Source organism: Lycorma delicatula, chromosome 1, assembly GCF_047948215.1.
Source record: "Lycorma delicatula isolate Av1 chromosome 1, ASM4794821v1, whole genome shotgun sequence".
Classification (NCBI taxonomy): Eukaryota; Metazoa; Arthropoda; class Insecta; order Hemiptera; family Fulgoridae; genus Lycorma; species Lycorma delicatula.
This window is the reverse complement of record NC_134455.1, coordinates 220183950-220203629: the sequence shown is the minus strand read 5'-3', so window position 1 is coordinate 220203629 and position 19680 is coordinate 220183950. Positions and strand designations below refer to the sequence as shown.

At 33.0% G+C, this 19680-nt stretch overlaps 1 protein-coding gene across 6 annotated transcripts in view; it reads left to right on the top strand.

Moving 5' to 3' along the window:
- Positions 1-19680, top strand: part of LOC142328811 (PSME3-interacting protein) — a 51415-nt gene that overhangs the window by 15178 nt on the left and 16557 nt on the right. For 4 of the 6 annotated variants that reach the window (XM_075372890.1, XM_075372879.1, XM_075372896.1 and 1 more), the window contains exons 3-5: positions 6193-6291; positions 9919-10132; positions 15321-15424. In XM_075372890.1, the coding sequence (XP_075229005.1) occupies positions 6193-6291; positions 9919-10132; positions 15321-15424 (417 nt within the window). The remainder of the gene's footprint in view (positions 1-6192; positions 6292-9918; positions 10133-15320; positions 15425-19680) is intronic. The other 2 variants (XM_075372870.1, XM_075372903.1) reach the window with 2 other exon arrangements.

The window sequence follows — 19680 nt, the reverse complement described above, 5'->3', positions numbered from 1 at the left end:
CGATTAGGAAGTGATGATAGGCACTGCGTAAATTTAATCATAGACCCACAAATGAACATCTGAATTTGTATCAGAGCTAGAGCGGTATGTCATCACATATTCATAGACACTAGGAGGAAGTCATGGAGGAATTACATAGACACCCTCTCACGTACTACTCCTACATCTACTGTGTGAAGAAAGCTTTGTGTAATTTGCAGATCCACAAACAGTTTGTCCTTGGCCTTAATCATTAAGGAGAACTCCTTAAGTCATCTGCAGTTGCAACTAACCTGTTTTCGTTCTGTGTTCGTATGCTAACAAATTTCAGAGATATAAGATAGAAATGGAAATAGTACCATTAAAAATTGGTGATTCGCTGAGTGAAATAAATACTCCCTTTACATTCAACGAGTTGTTCCATGCATTAAAAAAACTCAAGTGAACCTCCCCTGAACCTGATAACATTCATCTCAGTATGCTCTCAAACCTTCCCAATTAGGCAATTCATCATCTGTTGTGTGTATATAATGGTTTGCTCCCTGCAAGTCTTCCCGCCCATCTGGTTGGAAGACCTGGTAGAGACAAAGCATGCTCTCTGACCACAGATCTGTCTCCTTGACAAGCATTTTGTACAAAGTGATGCAGAGGTTGGAGAACTAAAGGCTTACCTGGTATTTAAAGAAACACACTTTTATATCTCCTGAACAATGTGGTTTCCACCAAGGATGATTTTTCATTGATCATCTGTTATTGCTGAAAACAGGTATCCAAAATGCTTTTCTGTTCTGCCAGCAACTCCTTACTATTTTCTTTGACATCAGGAGGGCGATGACACAGATTGGCGACAGGGTATTCAAACACCCTTAAAGAATGGGGAGTCATGGGCAATATGCTTGCCTTTATTAGGGGTTTTCTAAATGGCTGCACACTCAATCTTTGTGTTTGAAGATTCTGTATCGATTAGCGTCACCTTGAAAAATGGATGTCTTAAGGAACTGTATTGTCACCTTGTTTACTATAGGCATCACCTGTATTACTAAATGCGTACAACCACCTCTTTCATGTTCTGTATTTGTTGATGATTTTTATATATTTATCATGACACATTCAACAGCCACAGCTGAGAAACTACTACAGACCTCATCTTCACGTTTTCACCTGAGAAAATAAAATGTGTACTTTTCTTGTCTACGAAACCCTTTCACTTCACAGGTCCATCTCAATTGGAAGCCAATTGCTATCTTTCCTGACATTAAATTTTTAGGTTATTTTTTGACAGTCATCTTATGAGGGTCAGTTAAAGTCGAGATGGTTTTATAAATTCTAGATGTGCTACAGATCCTTAGCAACACCATATGGGGAGCTGACCGATCTTGTATGTTAGGTTTTTATTATTCTTTAGTTCGGTCCCATGTGAATTATAGTTATATCATCTACTCCTCAGCACATTATACCATACTTAAAATGCTAGATGCTGCACACCACTTTTCTTCATCTTGCCACTGTTGTGTTTAGATCAAGCCTTGTCGAATTGTTGTTTATGATGAGTCATTACTTTGGGATAGGCAGGACCAGCTGCTAGCATCTTACTTTGCCCGTCTTAAAGGAGAACCAAATCACCTGGTTCTTATAGCAGTTCTTGTAAACCTTATTTCCAAAGATATGAAAACTATCCACGTAATACACCACCAATGAGTGTCCATACCCAGCATTTAATTTACCTTTTAAATTGACACACCTTCTGTTTTCCCAACCTATCCTCCTTGTTCATATCCTCTGTGGAGACTCTACCCCATAAATCTTAATTATAATTGTACTCACCGTATATAATAACAAATTAACAACTCCTCTCATCTTTCAGCAAACATTTTACCATTTTCTCTTCGAGACAAACCCAGACACAGCATTATACACAGATGGGTTGAAGTAGAATGATACGTTGGATGCACTTTTGAGATATGACACCAAAGAGAAAGGGACCTTAACAACAATTCTGAAAAATAAACAGTTGTGGACACTCGTTCCTGCCATATACCATGGACATCAAGTCGTCAGCATTTCCTGATGCTTGTTGCTTGCACAAAAAAATAAATAATTCACTGAAAACTGAGGAGTTACTTTATTACTCCTAATACACAGCTTCTATTTAAAACTGAGATGCACAGTGTATGTCCAATTATGGATTATTTTATTTCTAAAATTCTCAAATCTTCCAGAGAAGAATCTACTGAGCATTGATTATATGATAGGTTTTTATCAGATAGGATTTTTATAGTTGGAAGACCTGTAAAATAATGTATTTCTCACAGCCTTACAGCATATACAGTAAAGTCACACAATTTTATTTGTATTGTAATACATATAAAGATAATGTAAATATGTTAAAAAATGTAAAAATTATATACATTATAGAATAAAACTTGGAAAGATATTCTGAGTAAAATGTGTTTTAATGTGGATAATGACAATAATCACCAATAATTTATAAGCCAAAGCCATTTAAAACCCTTATCTATTTTTTTGCTATTTATTTTTGTTTTTAGCTCTGATTTTTTTTGCCATACAGTTAACCCTATATAAAGTAAATGACATGAGTTTATTAATAAAAGTGCAATAATAATATGTTTATTTGGAAAAAAGATATATACATATCATATTTACAAAACATACGACGTTTGATAAAAAAAATACCCTGAAATTTGAAATTTCCCAGACTGTATAAATCCCGGGAGTGACCCTTGTGCGTTATGCGGCCCAGGGTTCCATCCTTGGACCAACTCTCTGGTTGTTGTCTTATAATGGGGTCTTCCGTGTCCCCCTTCCGCTGTGGGTGACCCTGGTGAGTTAGGTGGTGGTGACCTCACTTTGGCGATGGAGGTTGACACAATTCGCAAGTCTACTGTTAAGATATGCGATGCTTATCAAGCCATCAAAGAGTGGATGGCGAGGGTGGGCTTCACGCTTGCCCCTGATAAAACAGAGATGTTGGCAATTTCTTTCGCCAAGAGACGCCCGAAGCTGAGACTCAAATTGGAGAGAAAATGGATCAAAGCCAGACCTACAATTAAACATCTCCGGGTCTGGGTTGACACGAGGCTCCGCGGTTTGGAACACAGGCCATCAAGGCGGCTACCAAAGCAGAGAAGATGATATGAGGTTGGTTGCCGGTCTCCTTCCTAATTGCGGTGGCCCGACTCAGTTGCGAATGTTGCTGGTGGGAGTTGCATATGCCACGATGTACGGGGATGAATTGTGGGGGGAGTGTCACTAAGTACGTGAAATATTTAGGACGACTCGAGGCTTCACACAGGAGATGCTGTTTACAGATAATCTGTGCTTATCGCACAGTTTCTAAGGAGGTGGCTGAGGTCTTGGCTGACCTTTTACCTATAGACCTGCTGATTGAGCAAAGGAAGAGACTCCAGGCATTGGAACCTCTATCTCCTGCCAATAGAGGGGAATTTCTGCTGATACAGACGAGGAGTTGTTAGGAATCTGGCAAAGCAGGCGGAATGAGGGGACGAAAGGGCAGAGGACACATTGCATTGTTGGAGATATTAGAAGCTGGTACCAAAGGACTCATGGCTCACTGGGTTACTCTTTTAATGCAGTTCCTGGTGGGCTATGGAGGCTATAGAACTTATTTACACAGATTCTGTTTGGGCCACTTGGACCTTTACCCTACATGTGCTGAGGAGGAGACCCCACTACATGTTTATTTTCGTTAATTATGTGAATGACTGATTACATGCCTTGGAGGAAGCTTCACAGGGAATTCGGTGCCGGGCCAAACAGGCCTGCAGCTGAGTGCTTAGAGGGCGCCCTGACCATGTGGAGGTCATCTCTGCGCAATGAGGTCGCAGGCACACCACATACCATCTTCTGATGGTTGTATACTTCCCCTGTCAGAGGTAATGCAGCACAAGCAGATCCATAAAGGATAAGGGGGGAAAAAAGGCTGTATAATCCAGTTGCCACAAATTTTTGTTTGTTGTGTTGGTACATTTATCCCTAAATGTACATAATGTTTATCCCTAATGTTTACATTGGTATTGCATATTGGATGTTTAGTTTATTGTTAGATGTCAAAAAGCCTTACGCTGTTTTGGTATGGTTGGCAGTTTTTAACTTGTGAAATAATGAAACAAATATTTTTATTAAATTTTGCTTTAAGAATAGGTAAAAAGGCAGCACCACATTGGAAATGTTGAATGTTGCTTTTGACAATTCTTCTATTAATAAAACAAACATTTACGAGTAGTACAATCATTTCCAAGAGAGGGCCTGAAGACGTTGAAGATAATGAGCGCTCTGAACGTCCCAGCACATCAACAACCAATGACAGCATTCAAAAAGTGAAGAAAATGATTATGGATAATCGCCAAATCACTGTCAGAGAGGTTGTTGATGATGTCGGTGTATTTGGCTCATACCAAACAATTTTTTTTGGATGTTTTGACATTAAACATGTGGCTAAATTTATTCCAAAATTGTTGAATTTCAACCAAAAGCAGTGCCAAATTAACGTTACTCAGGAGTTGCTGAATGAAATGTATGATAATCCAGAACTGGTCATAACTAGTGATAAAATATGGGTTTATAAAACATTTAAGAAATGCAAAGAATAGAGCTAACATCCTTGCTTGACACCATCCTTTCCAGAAAACTGTCAGAAATATTCTTATTACACCAAATACCCAAGTAAGTCTTGAGTTCAAATCTTGAAAAAATCTTGTAAATTTTTAAGATAACCCATCTTAAAATTTATAAATTAAAAGGGGGCCAGCTCTTTATTTTATCAAAAGCTGCCTGAAAGTATCCTGAAAATGCAAAAACCTTACTTATTTTTAATTTTAATCACAATATTACTAATGTTTAAAAAAATTGTCAACTTTGCAGTATCTTTTGTGAAATCCAGCTTGATATTCATTTAAAATGAAACTTTCATCCACACATTGCTAAATAACTTATTATTATTATTAATAAAGTACCTTAAAAACTTAAATACAACTTATGTAAGTGAAATAACTCTGTAATTTGCTGGTTCTGAAAAATGTTCTTTCTTTAAAGTGGAAGTGTATTTGAGGTTCTAAAATCGTCAGGGACATCTGTCTCTAATACATCATTGATAAGATTCAATAACTTTTTGAGGAAACTCTGCATTATTTGTAGAAAACCCATGTGGAACTCAATCTTAAAAAGTCCTTTTATATTCAAGTGAAAACTGCTTCGGTACAGATTACATTGCCACTTTATGTACGCCCAAATTGTGCATTAAAATCGTATATGTGGAACTATCAATAATCCCAATTTCTTGGATGGTCAGCCGATAATTGTCCATTATCAAACTGGCAAGTTAATAGTATTTGGATTTTAGCTTGTTGATGACTTAGCTGCCATGAAAAAATGGTTTTACCATTCTTTAATTGTGTAACCCTGCAACTTTGTTCCTAAAAGCTTGCTTAATCTTACAAATTGTTTCATTTTGAGTATCAACAAGTTTTTAGCAAAGCTTGATGCAGTAACATTGTTCAACTCTTTGTCATGCACAAAATAAAAATGCAGTTAAGTACCTTTAAGCTAGTATACACAATAGTTCCTGGAGAGACATTAACACAATGAGATCACCAAGAATAAATTTTTATTAGCAGGTTAGATAGTACAGTATCAAGTTTTACTGCTCACATTTAAAAACTTTTCAAGAACAAAATTGGTTGGATTATTTTTAAAGAGACATTGTATTTCGTTATTAAAGAACTTGTAAATCAAGATTGTCATACAGAAATAGGGAAGGTAATGGTAAGAGGAACGTGATTTGTTAAGTATAAAAAAAGCATATGCAAATATTTCTGTTAAAATGATTAAAAGATTTTCTTTGTAAAAAACCTAAAATACAAAGTTTTTATTTTTATTTATACAAAACCAAAATTATAATTCTCTATATAGGCTGCCTATTGATGCTGAGTAAATTATGAAATTCTCATCAAGAGATAAACCTTTTTTTTTCAATAGATTTAAAATAGTGACTTATTGTGTATGTTATTACTTAATGTTTCTGTAGAAAAATAACTATTTGCCTGTAAATATTAAATACATTCATTCAGTTATTCTGCAGTACTATTTAAAGTATGGATCAGTGTTTCCTGTTTTGATATATCACAGTGTTTTTTAGCTTAAAATATTATCTAAAATATTTTTGTTTGTTTTCAGAGGCACCAGAAGAAGAATATGATCATCGATCTCTCTTTGAACGTCTGCAAGAGCAAAAGCAGAAAAGAGAATTTGAATATGAAGAAGCTCATAGACTGAGTATGATGTTTGAATTTTTTTATATTTTTTAGTCAATTCTTGTATATCTTAGCAGTTAATTATAAAAATTTAACATCATTAAAAAATAACTCCAGTACTATATTGATGGGATTTAGGTAAATCTTGGAAATTTTTCTGTTAATTACATATGTTCTTTTTCATTAATGATTCTTTACTCTTTTAGTGAGCGCATGAAGCATTACAACTCGTTTACATTAATTATTTCATTGTAGTACATATTTAGTATATTATTCATTTATTTCATATTATTTATTAATTTTTTTTGTATTTTATATTATTTATTTGTAATATATTTTAATATATTATTATATATATAAATATAATTATTATAGTCATTGTTGTTGTTGCCAGTGTGTCTGTCTGTCTGTCTTGTCAGTCATTCAATTGTCAATCATCCATCAATCAATCATTTTTTATGACCACATAGGATCACTTTAGTCAGTCCATTATCCAACTCTCTTTGAGTGTTTGGGACTAACGATACTCCCAGTACTTTTTCATAAATTCCAATCTTTGTGCCCTTTCTATTGTTGAATACATTCATGTTGAATTTTTTCTTGTGACTGTGAAATGAGTGTTTTTGTTCTTGTTTAATTTTATTTTATCTATGGTGTCTTCTGGTGACATGCCAATTTCCTTCAGATCCTCTCTTATTTCTCTGATTCATCTGTATCCTGTCTAGGTGTTTTTCAAGTCGACTTTGTACTGTACTAGCTCTTTCAGAAGTCTTGAATCTTGCATCCTCATGATATGTCCAAAGAATCCTAGTCTCCTCTTACGCATGGTATCAGTGATGGGTTCTAACTCTTTGTACATGACTTTGTTGGACACAATCCACCATTGCCTGTCTTTCTGGTATTTTTTATTGATGCAGATTCTTCCAGTTCTTTCAATTTTCTGGAATCTGTCTGTCTTTGTTCGTTCAAGTGAAAGAATGTTTCTGCTGCATAAGTGGCTTCTGGTTTTATAACTGTGTTGTAGTGTCTTATTTTATAGCACATTATCATCAATGTGAATTTTCTTAAAGAAACTCTTTATAAACGTAACATTGTTTTGTGATTATGCTGATATTCACTAATTGCCAATTATGTCAGCTGTTCTGTGATACTGTAGGACCCAGATTCAAGTCAAGATTATGTTATTGGATTTATTTCCTGTACTGCTGTATAGTTGGGTCATTTGAGTTCAGTTAAAACAGTTTAATATCATTATGTTTAATTTGTCGTTATTTTTTTTTATATATATATATATCTGTCCTTACTTTTTTCTATTTTACTTCAAATAATCCTGTAATACATATATTTATTCACTTATAAATAAATCAAGTAAAGTTAGTTGCCATGCCTGGCACAGTTGATATATACTGCTTAAAATTTGATGTTAAAGAAAGAATACAGATCTTGTTCCTCCTTACATGTCACAGAAATTATTTTTGCTTTGTAAATATGTACAGTAATATAAATACATGAATGTATATTATATTAACTGTAAGTTCTATTTTGTGTAATTGGTACTGAGCAAGACTGTACACTAGCCCAGTAGAGGAAATCCCTCTGTAGGCTTTCTTCCTCTTTTCATCTTTTTTGTTAACCTTCTTTCTCAAGCAAATGCTTTGGAATTAGTTCAGGGCGATTAATGCAAATTTGGGCTTAATGGGGCAGCAGCCAGTGGAACTGTCCAAGGACTCTATTGCTTATTGGGGAATAGTACAAAAAGCAAACCTAGAGACTGAAATGCCTACTGAGTATAGCAAGGCCTCATTCATATTTCTAGTCAATTAATTGTATGTTAATCTTTAATCTTCAACCATGAAAGGCTTACACCATAACTTCTCAAAATTCATATATTTTATATTTAAAGAAATATTTGAAAATTTTAACAAAATACTTATGTAATATATTATTTTCTTATGTATATTCTTATTTGCTGTATTGTAAATAAGACTATGTTTGAATTACTGTAATTATCTAAACAGTAGTGTTTCTTTGAATTATTCAAAATTTTATAATTCTTTGAAACAAAAACTGTACATTATTTATACATAAATAATTAGAAAAATTGCATTATTTATGGAAATAATAGAAAATTTATGAAAGTAAATACATCCAATAATGTGTCTACAAATGTTAGTTGATTTTTCTGTCAGAATTTACTGCAAACAATTAAATACAAACATTAAATAAATAAATAGATTTTATTCTTAAATCCTTAAAAAATGATAAAAGTAAACTCGCTAAGTAGTGAAGTATGAAACAAAATTCAAAAGACTGTAAATGAATTATAACCGAAAAGGTTCTGAGTAATACGTTATATTAACTAAACATTCAAAACTTGCTGGCCTACACCAGTCATTGAAAAATATCTAGACTATATTGGTGCAGTCGTAGCGTAGAGTTCGTATTCTGACTTGCAGATTTGTGGACTAACATTGAAAGAGGACTAACTCTTAAAACAGACAAATTGGCTTTTAGTTTTTCATTTTTCTTTGAATAATAAATTCCAAGACTTAGATAGGGATTCTCCATTTAGCTTTTTGTTTCCATAAGATTTTATAGGTAATTTTTTGTTTATATACATATCTGTAATAAAACTCAGTTAATAAAGTAAGGTATGACTTCTGGTCATTTTTTTACAAACTTCCATAAATTATTGAAATTCATGAATTGTATGAAACAGTTGTTTTCATGAGGTTAAAAATGGCAGTAACATGTATTTTTGTTATTTTAGTAAATGATAATGTTTTAGTCTGATTTCTCTCTTGCATCATAGAGTATTAATGAATTTTCATACAGAATGAGGTCCTGCTTACAGTCCTTTTTTATTATAAAGGTATAGTTCATCATTAGTATGCTCCTCAAGGACAAACTGCCAATAAAGAGTACTATATAACTATTCTTCATTGGCTAAAAGATTTTTCGATACAATAGACCACAGCTTTGGGAAAATAGCGATTGGGACATTCATCGCATTGGCTGTAATCCTTGTATCATAACTTATCCAGAGATTCTTGCCAAAACATGGGATTGAACAACTTCACAGGCACCTTCTCAATCATCTTATTTTATATGTGACAAGAAGACTTACGACCCTCGCTAAAAATGACATATAAAATGCTTCCAATAATGGAAACATCACTGAGATAAGTGTGTTATATCAGAAATATCAGAAGAAACCTTACTTTGAAGGGGTAAGTCATTGGACTAAATATAGGTTTGGTATTTTTGTTTTTTTTATGAGCCAAGATCATGTGTTATTTTGTTGATTTCACATGCACTGATGTGAAGAGTAAACTTACATATCTTCTTCATGTTAACTTTCAAATTTTCTGTTGTGTTTGAATTATAGATTTTATAATAAGAATAAATGATTTAGTCATTTTAATATTTTTAATTTTTTTGTATGCCTAACAACATGTAAAAATGAGCAAATAAATGATTAAAAACTTTCTTCCTTGTTGTGCCAGTTATATACTCATTTTTATTATCAGACTATTTTCTGTAATTTATTAACTAAAGTACTTTTGGTTGCCATTCTTTGGTTTATCTTATACTTTATTTATCTCATGTGTGTATTATGATTGATGAGTTTGATAATTGTTTTTTTTAGAACACATGATAAAGGGTCTTGATGATGATGAAGTTGAGTTTCTGGATCTAGTTGATCGAAGTAAACTTGAAGAAGAAAGGAAAAAAAGTGCAGAAGAGGCACGTGAAATGGCAGATTTTCGAAATGCAGTTGCTTCTCTGCAGGAGCAGAGTCTGGAGCAACGAATCCAACAGGAAATAAAGTCAAAAGTGGCTACTGTTCCAATAACTAACAGGTAAATTACATTTTTTTTATGGATAAATTATGTTCTATCAAGTTATTTTGTATTTACGTTTAAAATCAATTCCTTTTTTTGTTTTCCCAGCTTTTGAAGAATAATAAATCTTGAAAGATTAATCAAAAATTATTTTTTTTTAAAATCATTGATGTATACATTCTGTCATTTAATGTTTAAACGTTTACTGTGTGAGTTACAGGTTTTACTTTATATAAGATGCTTTTACATAAATCCCATTTGTTTGTGGATAATAAATTAAGGAACTGGCTGCTTGTGGGTGAAGAAAACTCACTTTAAATTCACTTACAGAATTGCTTTCATGAGAGAGTACATGCTAGCTGTAAGGATTGTTCATACATACTGCTCACCTCTATGGTGGCTATGGTGGAGTGATAACATGTCATTCATCCAGTTGATACTGGGTTCAAATCCCAGTCAGGCTTTCATTTTTCATATGCTTTGTTTAAAAACGAGAGAATATAAATTTTTAATAATATTGCTATTATTAATGATAAAATTAGTAAAAAATGACTAGTAATACCTGATTGTTTTTAACATAAGTGTTAAAAACAATCAGGAAAGAGAAATACCTTTATACTTATGTTGTATTATATGCAAGTACACGATTCCTTTAATGCTTCAGGTTATTTTGATGTACTTATTACAATTAGTAAATGAAAATAACACTTGCACTGTGCAATTAAAAAGTTGCAATTATTTTATAGATTTCAACACTATCCTTTAATTAAATTAACCGTATTATAATAACTCATGATACTATAGTTGATAACATTAATAAAATAATGAGTCTATCTCAAAAATGTTAAAAATTACATTGATAAATAAATTATTAAAAAAATACACTTTACCTGCTAATGATTAAGACATTTATTAAACTATTCTATATACATTTTTATACAAATTAGACTAACTAGATAATTTTGATTTGTCTTACTTTAAGCGGAATGCTAAGAAACAGTTCCTGTCTCCGTTCAAGCACAAGTGCAACCAAAGTTTTGAAATTTTATTCATGATCATACTTTACATTTAGGGTATTTATATATGCTAGGGATTTCTGTATTATCATGTAATGGTATATGATCAACTAGTCAAACTGAATTTTGGCTGGAGGTTTGGTTTTCCTCTGCAACACTGAACAACTGGTTCACTTGGGGGTGCAGAAATACTAGATTGACCTCTCTTTCACGTTTTAAATCATAAAATTAACCGATTGGAACTATATATGATAATAAAGCAAGTCAAGGACATCCTTCTTGGGAATTTTGAGAGCCTTGCATCCTTTCAGTACTCCAGCCAGCTCTGGACAATGGCCAAGTCAACTGCATGAAATATAAGCCTCAAAGTCCAGTTCCTTGACTTCATAAAAATTCTCCAATGGCTGATTAATTGATCAAAGAGACGACCCCCATTACTTGATTGTACAGAAGTATAGCTTCTGGATGATCAATTTGTATTGTGTTTTTTCCCCTTCTTATCCCATCTGTCAACCATGTCAGTGGTGCTTGTCTCAACAAAGTTGGACCCCATTATACAATTTTATTGTCAACCCATTTGACTAAAGTAATATCAAGGCTCACAGTTTCAAAATATGTGCGTTTCTGCCTTTTCATAGCCTCTTTACAGACATTCAGGGAAGGCTGACCAAATTTATTTATTGTGATAGTACCTGCAGTAGAAATACCTTTTTGAGCCAGGGTTTTAAATGGAGGTAAGTTGGGAAGCAATTGTCAGAAAAACAATTTATGACCTTACTAATCTTTCAACCTTATACACAGTTTTAAAACTACACTGCTACCTAGAGCATATGCTTTTAAAGTATGTTCTTCAATTTACCTTGGTAAATTAAAAAAAAAAATATCATACACTTGGTCATTTTGACTATACAACATAAAGCACATATTGTTTTTACCGGCCTGATTTCATTTATTAATCAACAAATAATCATTAGAAATGTATTATTTCTGTAAATGTGATATGGATTACATATAAATGAAATCGGGCTGGCAAGAGTTTTGTAACAAAATTTTCTGTTTTTTGCGTATTATATGGAACGCTTTAAATATTGTTTATTATCTATTATTGTATATCTATTGTATATTACATATATTTAACATGTATTTTTTTTAAACAAAATTCTAAATTAATAACAGATTTTGATAATAGAAATGTAGTTAGTGTCTTACCTTTTTTTATATGAGTATCATATTTATATGATACTCATTTCTTAATTAATTCTTCAATTCTTCAATTAATAACAGATTTTGATAATAGAAATGTAGTTAGTGTCTTACCTTTTTTTATATGAGTATCATTTTGTTAAAAACAATTTTATTTATATTACAGAAATCTTTGTTATTCAGCAGAAGAAATGATATCTGCAAGACACTTACCATACGGTTTACAATTTCATTGTATATATATATATATATATATATATATATATATATATATATATATATTTTTATTTTTTTATTTTACTGTTCTTATGTAATATAACCATCTCCAATCGACTCACATAAACTTAGTTTGATTTTTTAACAAAAAAGTCTGTCACCTTTTTTTGTCTTAATTGAATAACACGGTCCAAGAAGCCTGATCATGCCAGTTTCGTACTACCGTTAAGTCAAGGAAAGGAACATCGTTTCATTGTTGTAAATATTAGAGCATTTTTTGAGAAATACATTCTCTTCATTGTGGCTAATTTTTTCATTTTCATTTATCGGTTTGTCTTCATTAATAGAGATTTTATTAACCTCTTCTGTCACAACTTTCACAATCTCGTCGTCATAAATGTTGGTTCCCTTGAATCATAATTTTAACCAGTCTTGCGCTTCATTTTCCTTCACATTTTCACCGGTATATTTTTTTTAATAAAGCATAAAACTCTTCATTCAGTGGCATAGTACATAAAATTTTCTGATTGTTAAACTGTCAAATTTCATTCCATATTTTTGTAAATGATTTATTGATTGTTGTTTGATCGATTGAATTCCATGATTCTACCAACATCTAAATTGCATTTTTTTGTGGTCAGTGCAATGTGGGCATGACTTGAAGCTCTGATGCCAGAATATGAAATAACATATTTCATTTATAATGTTTTTCTATTGCTGCTATGACACCCTCATCCATAGTTTGACCAAAGGGATTGTCACATTTGTGGAAAAAGAATTATCATAATGTTGCCCAAAATTAGAACATCTTCAGATGGATGGCAGGGCACACTGTCCAATAACAGAACTGCTTTTCTGGTAATTTCTTTACTTGTAGATAATTTTTCACATGCAGGAAGAACCTGTGGTAAACCAATTCTCAAAAATGTCTGCACTCATCCATGCCGATTTTTGGTAGTGTACTTAACTGGCAATGAATCTAATCTTAAATCTTTTAATGCGGTAGGTTTAGCAGTTTTGCTGATCATAAGAAGAGGTATTTGTTTTCATCACTAGTATTACTGCAGACAAGAACAGTTATTCGCTCTTTACTTATTTTAAAGCCGGGTGTATAGGTTTCTTCCTCTGATGTTAGTGTTTTCAATGGCAGCATTCTAAAATTTAATCGTATCTGATCTGCGTTAGGTACTTGTTCTGGTTGCAAATTTTCTGATAGAACAAGAGCAGAAAATGTTTTGATAAACTTAGCAGCGTTGTCAGTATCGGCAGATAATTTTTCTCCTGATATAGCTAATTGCCTTATGCCTTGACAGTTTTAAAATTTCTCTGGCCAGCCTTTACTGGCAGAAGATGTATCTGGAACATTCAATTTTTTATTAAGTTGAATAGCCTTTTCTTGTAAAATAGGGCCAGATACTGGTACCCCAAAATTCTGTTGCCTGAACCACAAGGAAACAGCATCATTTAAATCATCAAATGGACAGGCTTCTTTAGCGTAGATTGATTATTTAAAAACTTTTTGGGCACTTTTGTACAATATTCTTAAATTTCTCCTTTTTTTCTGTTTCCAATCGCCAACAATTTTTTCTCCAACAACAAACTCATAAGCAATTTTTTTAATAGATTCTCCAGCATTTAATCTTTTAATTTTTTCTAACTTTTTGTCCATTGACACTACCACCCAGTTACGTTTTTATATCAGTAATATCTACAGCTAGGCATTGTAACACAATAACTACAATACAGTACGTACAAGTAAGCAACACAACATACTACAAATGCTACAGTATTAACAGTACAGCAGATACACGTAAAGTTTTGCCTGGAGGAAAAAGATTTTCATCGGATGAAGAGGTTATCGCATATGTAAATGCTTGCAGAGAAAGATGCCAGCTACTAATCAGAAGGGTTAAACAGGTTAGAGCATCACTGTAAAAAGTGTATCAACTTGAAAGGAGACTGTTGAAAAATAGAACTGCATTTGACAGAAAAAATATGTCGTTCTATGTTTGCCTCAAAACGTTTCAGACAACCCTCATATACCATGGAATAAATTTTTAAAAATGGTAAAAAATAACACTACTGCAACTTCTGCAATTTAAAACAGTTGTTGAATAACAGTCATTTAAAGATCTCAAAACATATTCAAATTTTTGTATTTTTTCAAGTCTCATAATTTCAGAATACGAATATTACCCAAAAATATTTTAAATCTGAAATGTTAATGTCCAAAATAACTTTTTTATTGTTGGTTTGTTATTGACTGACCCAAAAGTCAAATCAAATAAACTGATGTCCATAAAAAAAATTTGAAAATGCTATCTTATTTCTAAGTCTTTGGAATTTCGTATGAGGTAATTATTCCTTCTCCATTAAATTTTAACAGTATTAATGAAAATAATTTCTTAGAATGAAAAGTTAGATCCATTTTCAATTAAGAAAGGTTTTATAATTATTCAGGAAAAACTATTTTACAGGATCATGAATATTTGTTGAATAGGAATCATTTTATGTGAAAACTGTAAAATTTCATTGAAATTTGGCGTGCAGAAAGGTTTTGATTTTTATATTTTATGATTTCTTATTTCTGAAAATAGAGTAAATTCTTCCGAAAACAGTATTTGCTGCAGAGTGTTAAAAACAAGCTACTGACGAACGTTACAGAAGCCAAAATACATTCTAGTGCTCCAGGTTAAATGAAATCTTAAGCATCTTTATTTATACAGAAAAATAAAAATAATACTGTGAATTCACTGTAATTTTTTTTGCAGTAGTTATACATCACAGACAAAACTGTTAGCTGGAGCAGTTGTGAAAAAAAGGGTTGTAGATACTCCTGTTGAATCAGTAAAGAGACGTCGTACTGAAAGTGAAGGTGGGTTTCTATTCTATATAAATATCTTACTTTTAATAACTATAAGGAAATTGGTTTTGTGTTTGCTATAAATCTTCTTTCTGTATAAAAATAGTATAAAGTTTTTTTTTTAGATTTTCCTATAATTCTTTAATTAATCATTTTGTTAAATTTTTCTCTCTTTTCTTCTTTATAAATTTAAAAACGGTAAAATGTTCCTAGAAAATTTGGTTTTGTCAAAAATGGTTTACATTGCAACAGTAATTGTTGAATTTGACTTGTTAGAATTTTCTTTCCTCTGTATTTTTGTAATGTGAGGATCAGGTAGATCATATCATTTTAGGAGTTATTAAGAAATTCAGTCCATCCGCTGCCAATAAATCCTGATTCATTTTTTCTGAAAAGGGATGTTAGATTCCTTGTTCAAGATTAAAAAAAACTTTTATTATGGAAATTTGTTTTACATAACTTTTTAATCTGGATTTGATGGGATGAAGTTAATCCACATATTTAATTAAAATTGGTTTATGCATAACTTCTTTATCTCCAGATAAAAAACACAAAAGAAATAATGAGATAAAATAGTAGTAAGTACAGTGTCAATTTTTTGTTCTATCTACTATGAAATGAAAAGATATCATTGTAAAAATTTACTGTTGGAATTGTAAATCATTTAATAATCTTTTAAATTTAAATCTTGTAATAATATGAATGTTTATTTAGGTGTTTAAAAATAACTTGGCTATTTTTCAGTGCTTTTTTGGGATATTAATATCTGCAAAAATTTCCTATAAAGATATGTCTAGAAACACTTTGTTTCCAAACTGCAGCTACAAACTATGTTTTTTTATGTTTGCCCCATCCAATGATTCTGACTCATGGGTAAAATGAGCCATACTTAAATTATTAACAAAAAAATTTAGAGAAATGTTTGGTGATTTTCTATGTTTTTCAACATGAGAAATTGAGTAAAACAGGTCCCAGAGCTTTATCTTTTGTAGATTGCAAGAAAATTGTTGACAATTGAATCTCAGAATATTGTACTAAAAAAAAGCCTTTAAATTATAAACACTTTAACAAAGTAAATTTGCTTGTTAAATTGCCAATATATAAATAAAAATTTCTAACAAAATTTTTAGAGAATTTAACTGAGAAAATTGATGTAAATAGAAAACAAATACAATTCCTGACATTTGATTTGATTTAAACAAAAACAGATCAGAATGTGGTGCTTTACAACTATAAACAAGTCAAAAATTTTCTTAATAGTATTAAAATAACTAAAAAATTTTAAAAATACATGTATGCATAAAATATTTTTCATTCTATATTTTATTATCTGCTGTGATAAAGGTAGTTTTGATTACGATTATAACATGAGTCTGCTAATATTTTTAATTTTAACCTATGTTTTTATTATATTTACGTACTTTAAAATAATTTTACATTATGACACTTCTAAAAAGTGCTGTTTTTTTTAATAATTATTCTTATATATATTTAAATACACACGAGGGTAAGTCAATTACTATCGGCAATGTAGTTATTAATTTTTTTTGTAATACAAATAGGAAACTTACATGTACATCATTTTTCAACACAGTCCCCTTGCATTTCAACGCACTTGGTCCATCGTTGCACAAGCTTCCTGATGCCCTCATAAAAGAAGGTTTTCGGTTGAGCTGCGAGCCAGGAATGCAACGCTTCTTTCACTGTTTCGTCCAAGGTAAATCGTCGGCCCCTTAATGCCTATTTGAATGGACCAAGCAAGTAGTAGTCAGAAGGGGCAAGATCAGGACTATAAGGAGGATGAGTCAGTTCTTCAAAGTTGGGTTTCTGGAGCGTTTCAGTTGTGTGGGCAGCAGTATGTGGACAGGCATTGTCGTGCAACAATACAGCACTGTTTATTGTCGTGCCCCTTTCCTAATAATGTTCCAGTACTGGGCCTTGTGAGTCCCAAATAACCATAACCATCAGTTTTCCTGTGGATGGGTGGGTCTTGAACCTTTACCGCAGCGCGAATTTGGATGTTTCCATTCCATACTCTGCCGTTTGTTCTCCAGCTAGTAATGATGGATCCATGTTTAGTCACCAGTGATGGTTCTGTATAAGAAGTGTGTTTGTTTATGCAACGGTGTGAGTTGTTTTGGGACCCATCTTGTACAGACTTTATGAAACCCAAGTCTGTTGTGGATGATTTCATGGGCAGAACCGTGACTAATTTGCAAACGATGTGCCACTTAACCAATAGTTACTCGTCTGTCTAAGAAAACGATGTCACACTCAATGTTTTCCTCATTTGTGGCGGTCATCCGACTCCTTTGTTGTGCGTAACACTTGTGCGACCATTTTTTAATTTTTCAATCCATTTTTAGACGCTCCATTGCAGCAACACACTGTTCCTGTACTGTACTGAAAGTCTTCAATGAATTTCAGCCCCTGGTACACCTTCCAACCACAAAAAACAGATCAATGAACATTGCTCTTCTTTGGTGCAAACAGAAAGCGGAGCAGCCATGGTTATTAGTTATCTTTCTTTTTTCCTGTTTAGCCTCCGGTAATTACCTTTCAGATAATGCTTCAGAGGATGATATGTATGAGTGTAAATGAAGTGTAGTCTTGTACCTTTTCAGTTCGACCATTCCTGAGATGTGTGGTTAATTGAAACCCAACCACCAAAGAACACTGGTATCCACAATGTAGTATTCAAATCTGTGTAAAAATAACTGACTTTATTAGGTCTCGAACGCTGGAACTCTCGACTTCCAGATCAGCTGATCTGGGAAGACACATTCACCACTAGACCAACAACGTGGGTTATGGTTAACGGTAGGGCAGCAATAATGGAACTAACCTAGCAGCATCAAACCTCCACAGACATAACAATTAAACCACGCATGTGTCACCTACGCAACACGACAGTACCACCACCATAAACAAAAATACAGGGTCATTCACGGGAACCGGATGTTTTTAAAATAATCATAAAAAATTGAATATTTACTTTAAAAAAGTTTATTGGTACTGAAACACTTGTTAAATCAAAGCATTTGTTACTTACTCATGAACGAAAAATTATGTCCGGCAAGTGATGTCCATTTTGGGCAATACATTGTTGTAGCCTTTCACGGTAACTGGCCTCAATTCTTTGCAACATGTCTACATCAATCTGGGTGATGTGATGACGAATTGCGATCTTTAGGTCCTCCAATGTACGCGGTTTATTGCCGTATATATGTGATTTCAGAAACCCCCACAGAAAAAAATCACAACTACTCAAGTCGTGGGACCGAGGGGGCCAAGGAATGTCACCGAATCTGGAAACAATCCGTCCCGGAAACAAGTTACAGAGAACAGCCATCGTTGCCCTTGTAGCTCCATCCTACTGGAATAACACATTTTGAAAAACGATTCCCCAGTTTTGTAACTCAGGGATGAAAAACGTATTCAACATCACAATGTAACGATCAGCTGTTACAGTTACGGTAGCGTCATTTTCTTAGAAAAAATATGGTCTAATAACACCGACCTTTCCTATTGCACACAAGATAGTCACCTTTGGGCTATGAAGTGGTCTCTAGTGAAGCTGATGTGGGTTTCTTTCTGCCCAATACCGGCAATTCTATTTGTTGACAAAGCCATTCAGATGAAAATGGGCTTCGTCACTCATTAACAATAACAAATTTTCATTTTCTTCAAAAATGGTAAGCATTTGTCGACAAAATTGTAATCGCTGCGTGAAATCTTGCTCGTTTAACTGCTGCACGACAGCTATCTTGTAAGGATGGAAATGCAGGTCTGTATGCAGAATTCATCTCGCCGTACTTATGCTCATTTGAAGCGCTGCTGAATGCCTCTGAATAGAGCGGTGTGGGCTTCTGACAATGGCTTCCCTTACTCGTTTGATGTTCTCCTGAGTGCTAGCAGTTCGTCGGGGACCCGGTGGTTTTTTCTTCAATATTGAACCACTTGTTCGAAGGTTGTTTACCCATCGCAATATTGTGTTACGAGAAGGGACACTTGCACTACGATTGATATTAAACTGACGGCGGAAATGTCGCTAAACAGCAGTTACGGATTCGTCATTTCACACAAAACTGTCATACGCGTACAGGTGTTGGTTTAGCGTCCACAGCTCCATCTCAATGACTAAAATGTAAATGCTATGAACAAAGGAAACGTCAGACACCAGCCACGTAACCCTCCCACCATGAACGCCCGAGTATAACCCACTTCAAAAACATCCGGTTCCCGTGTATGACCCTGTATAACTAAAT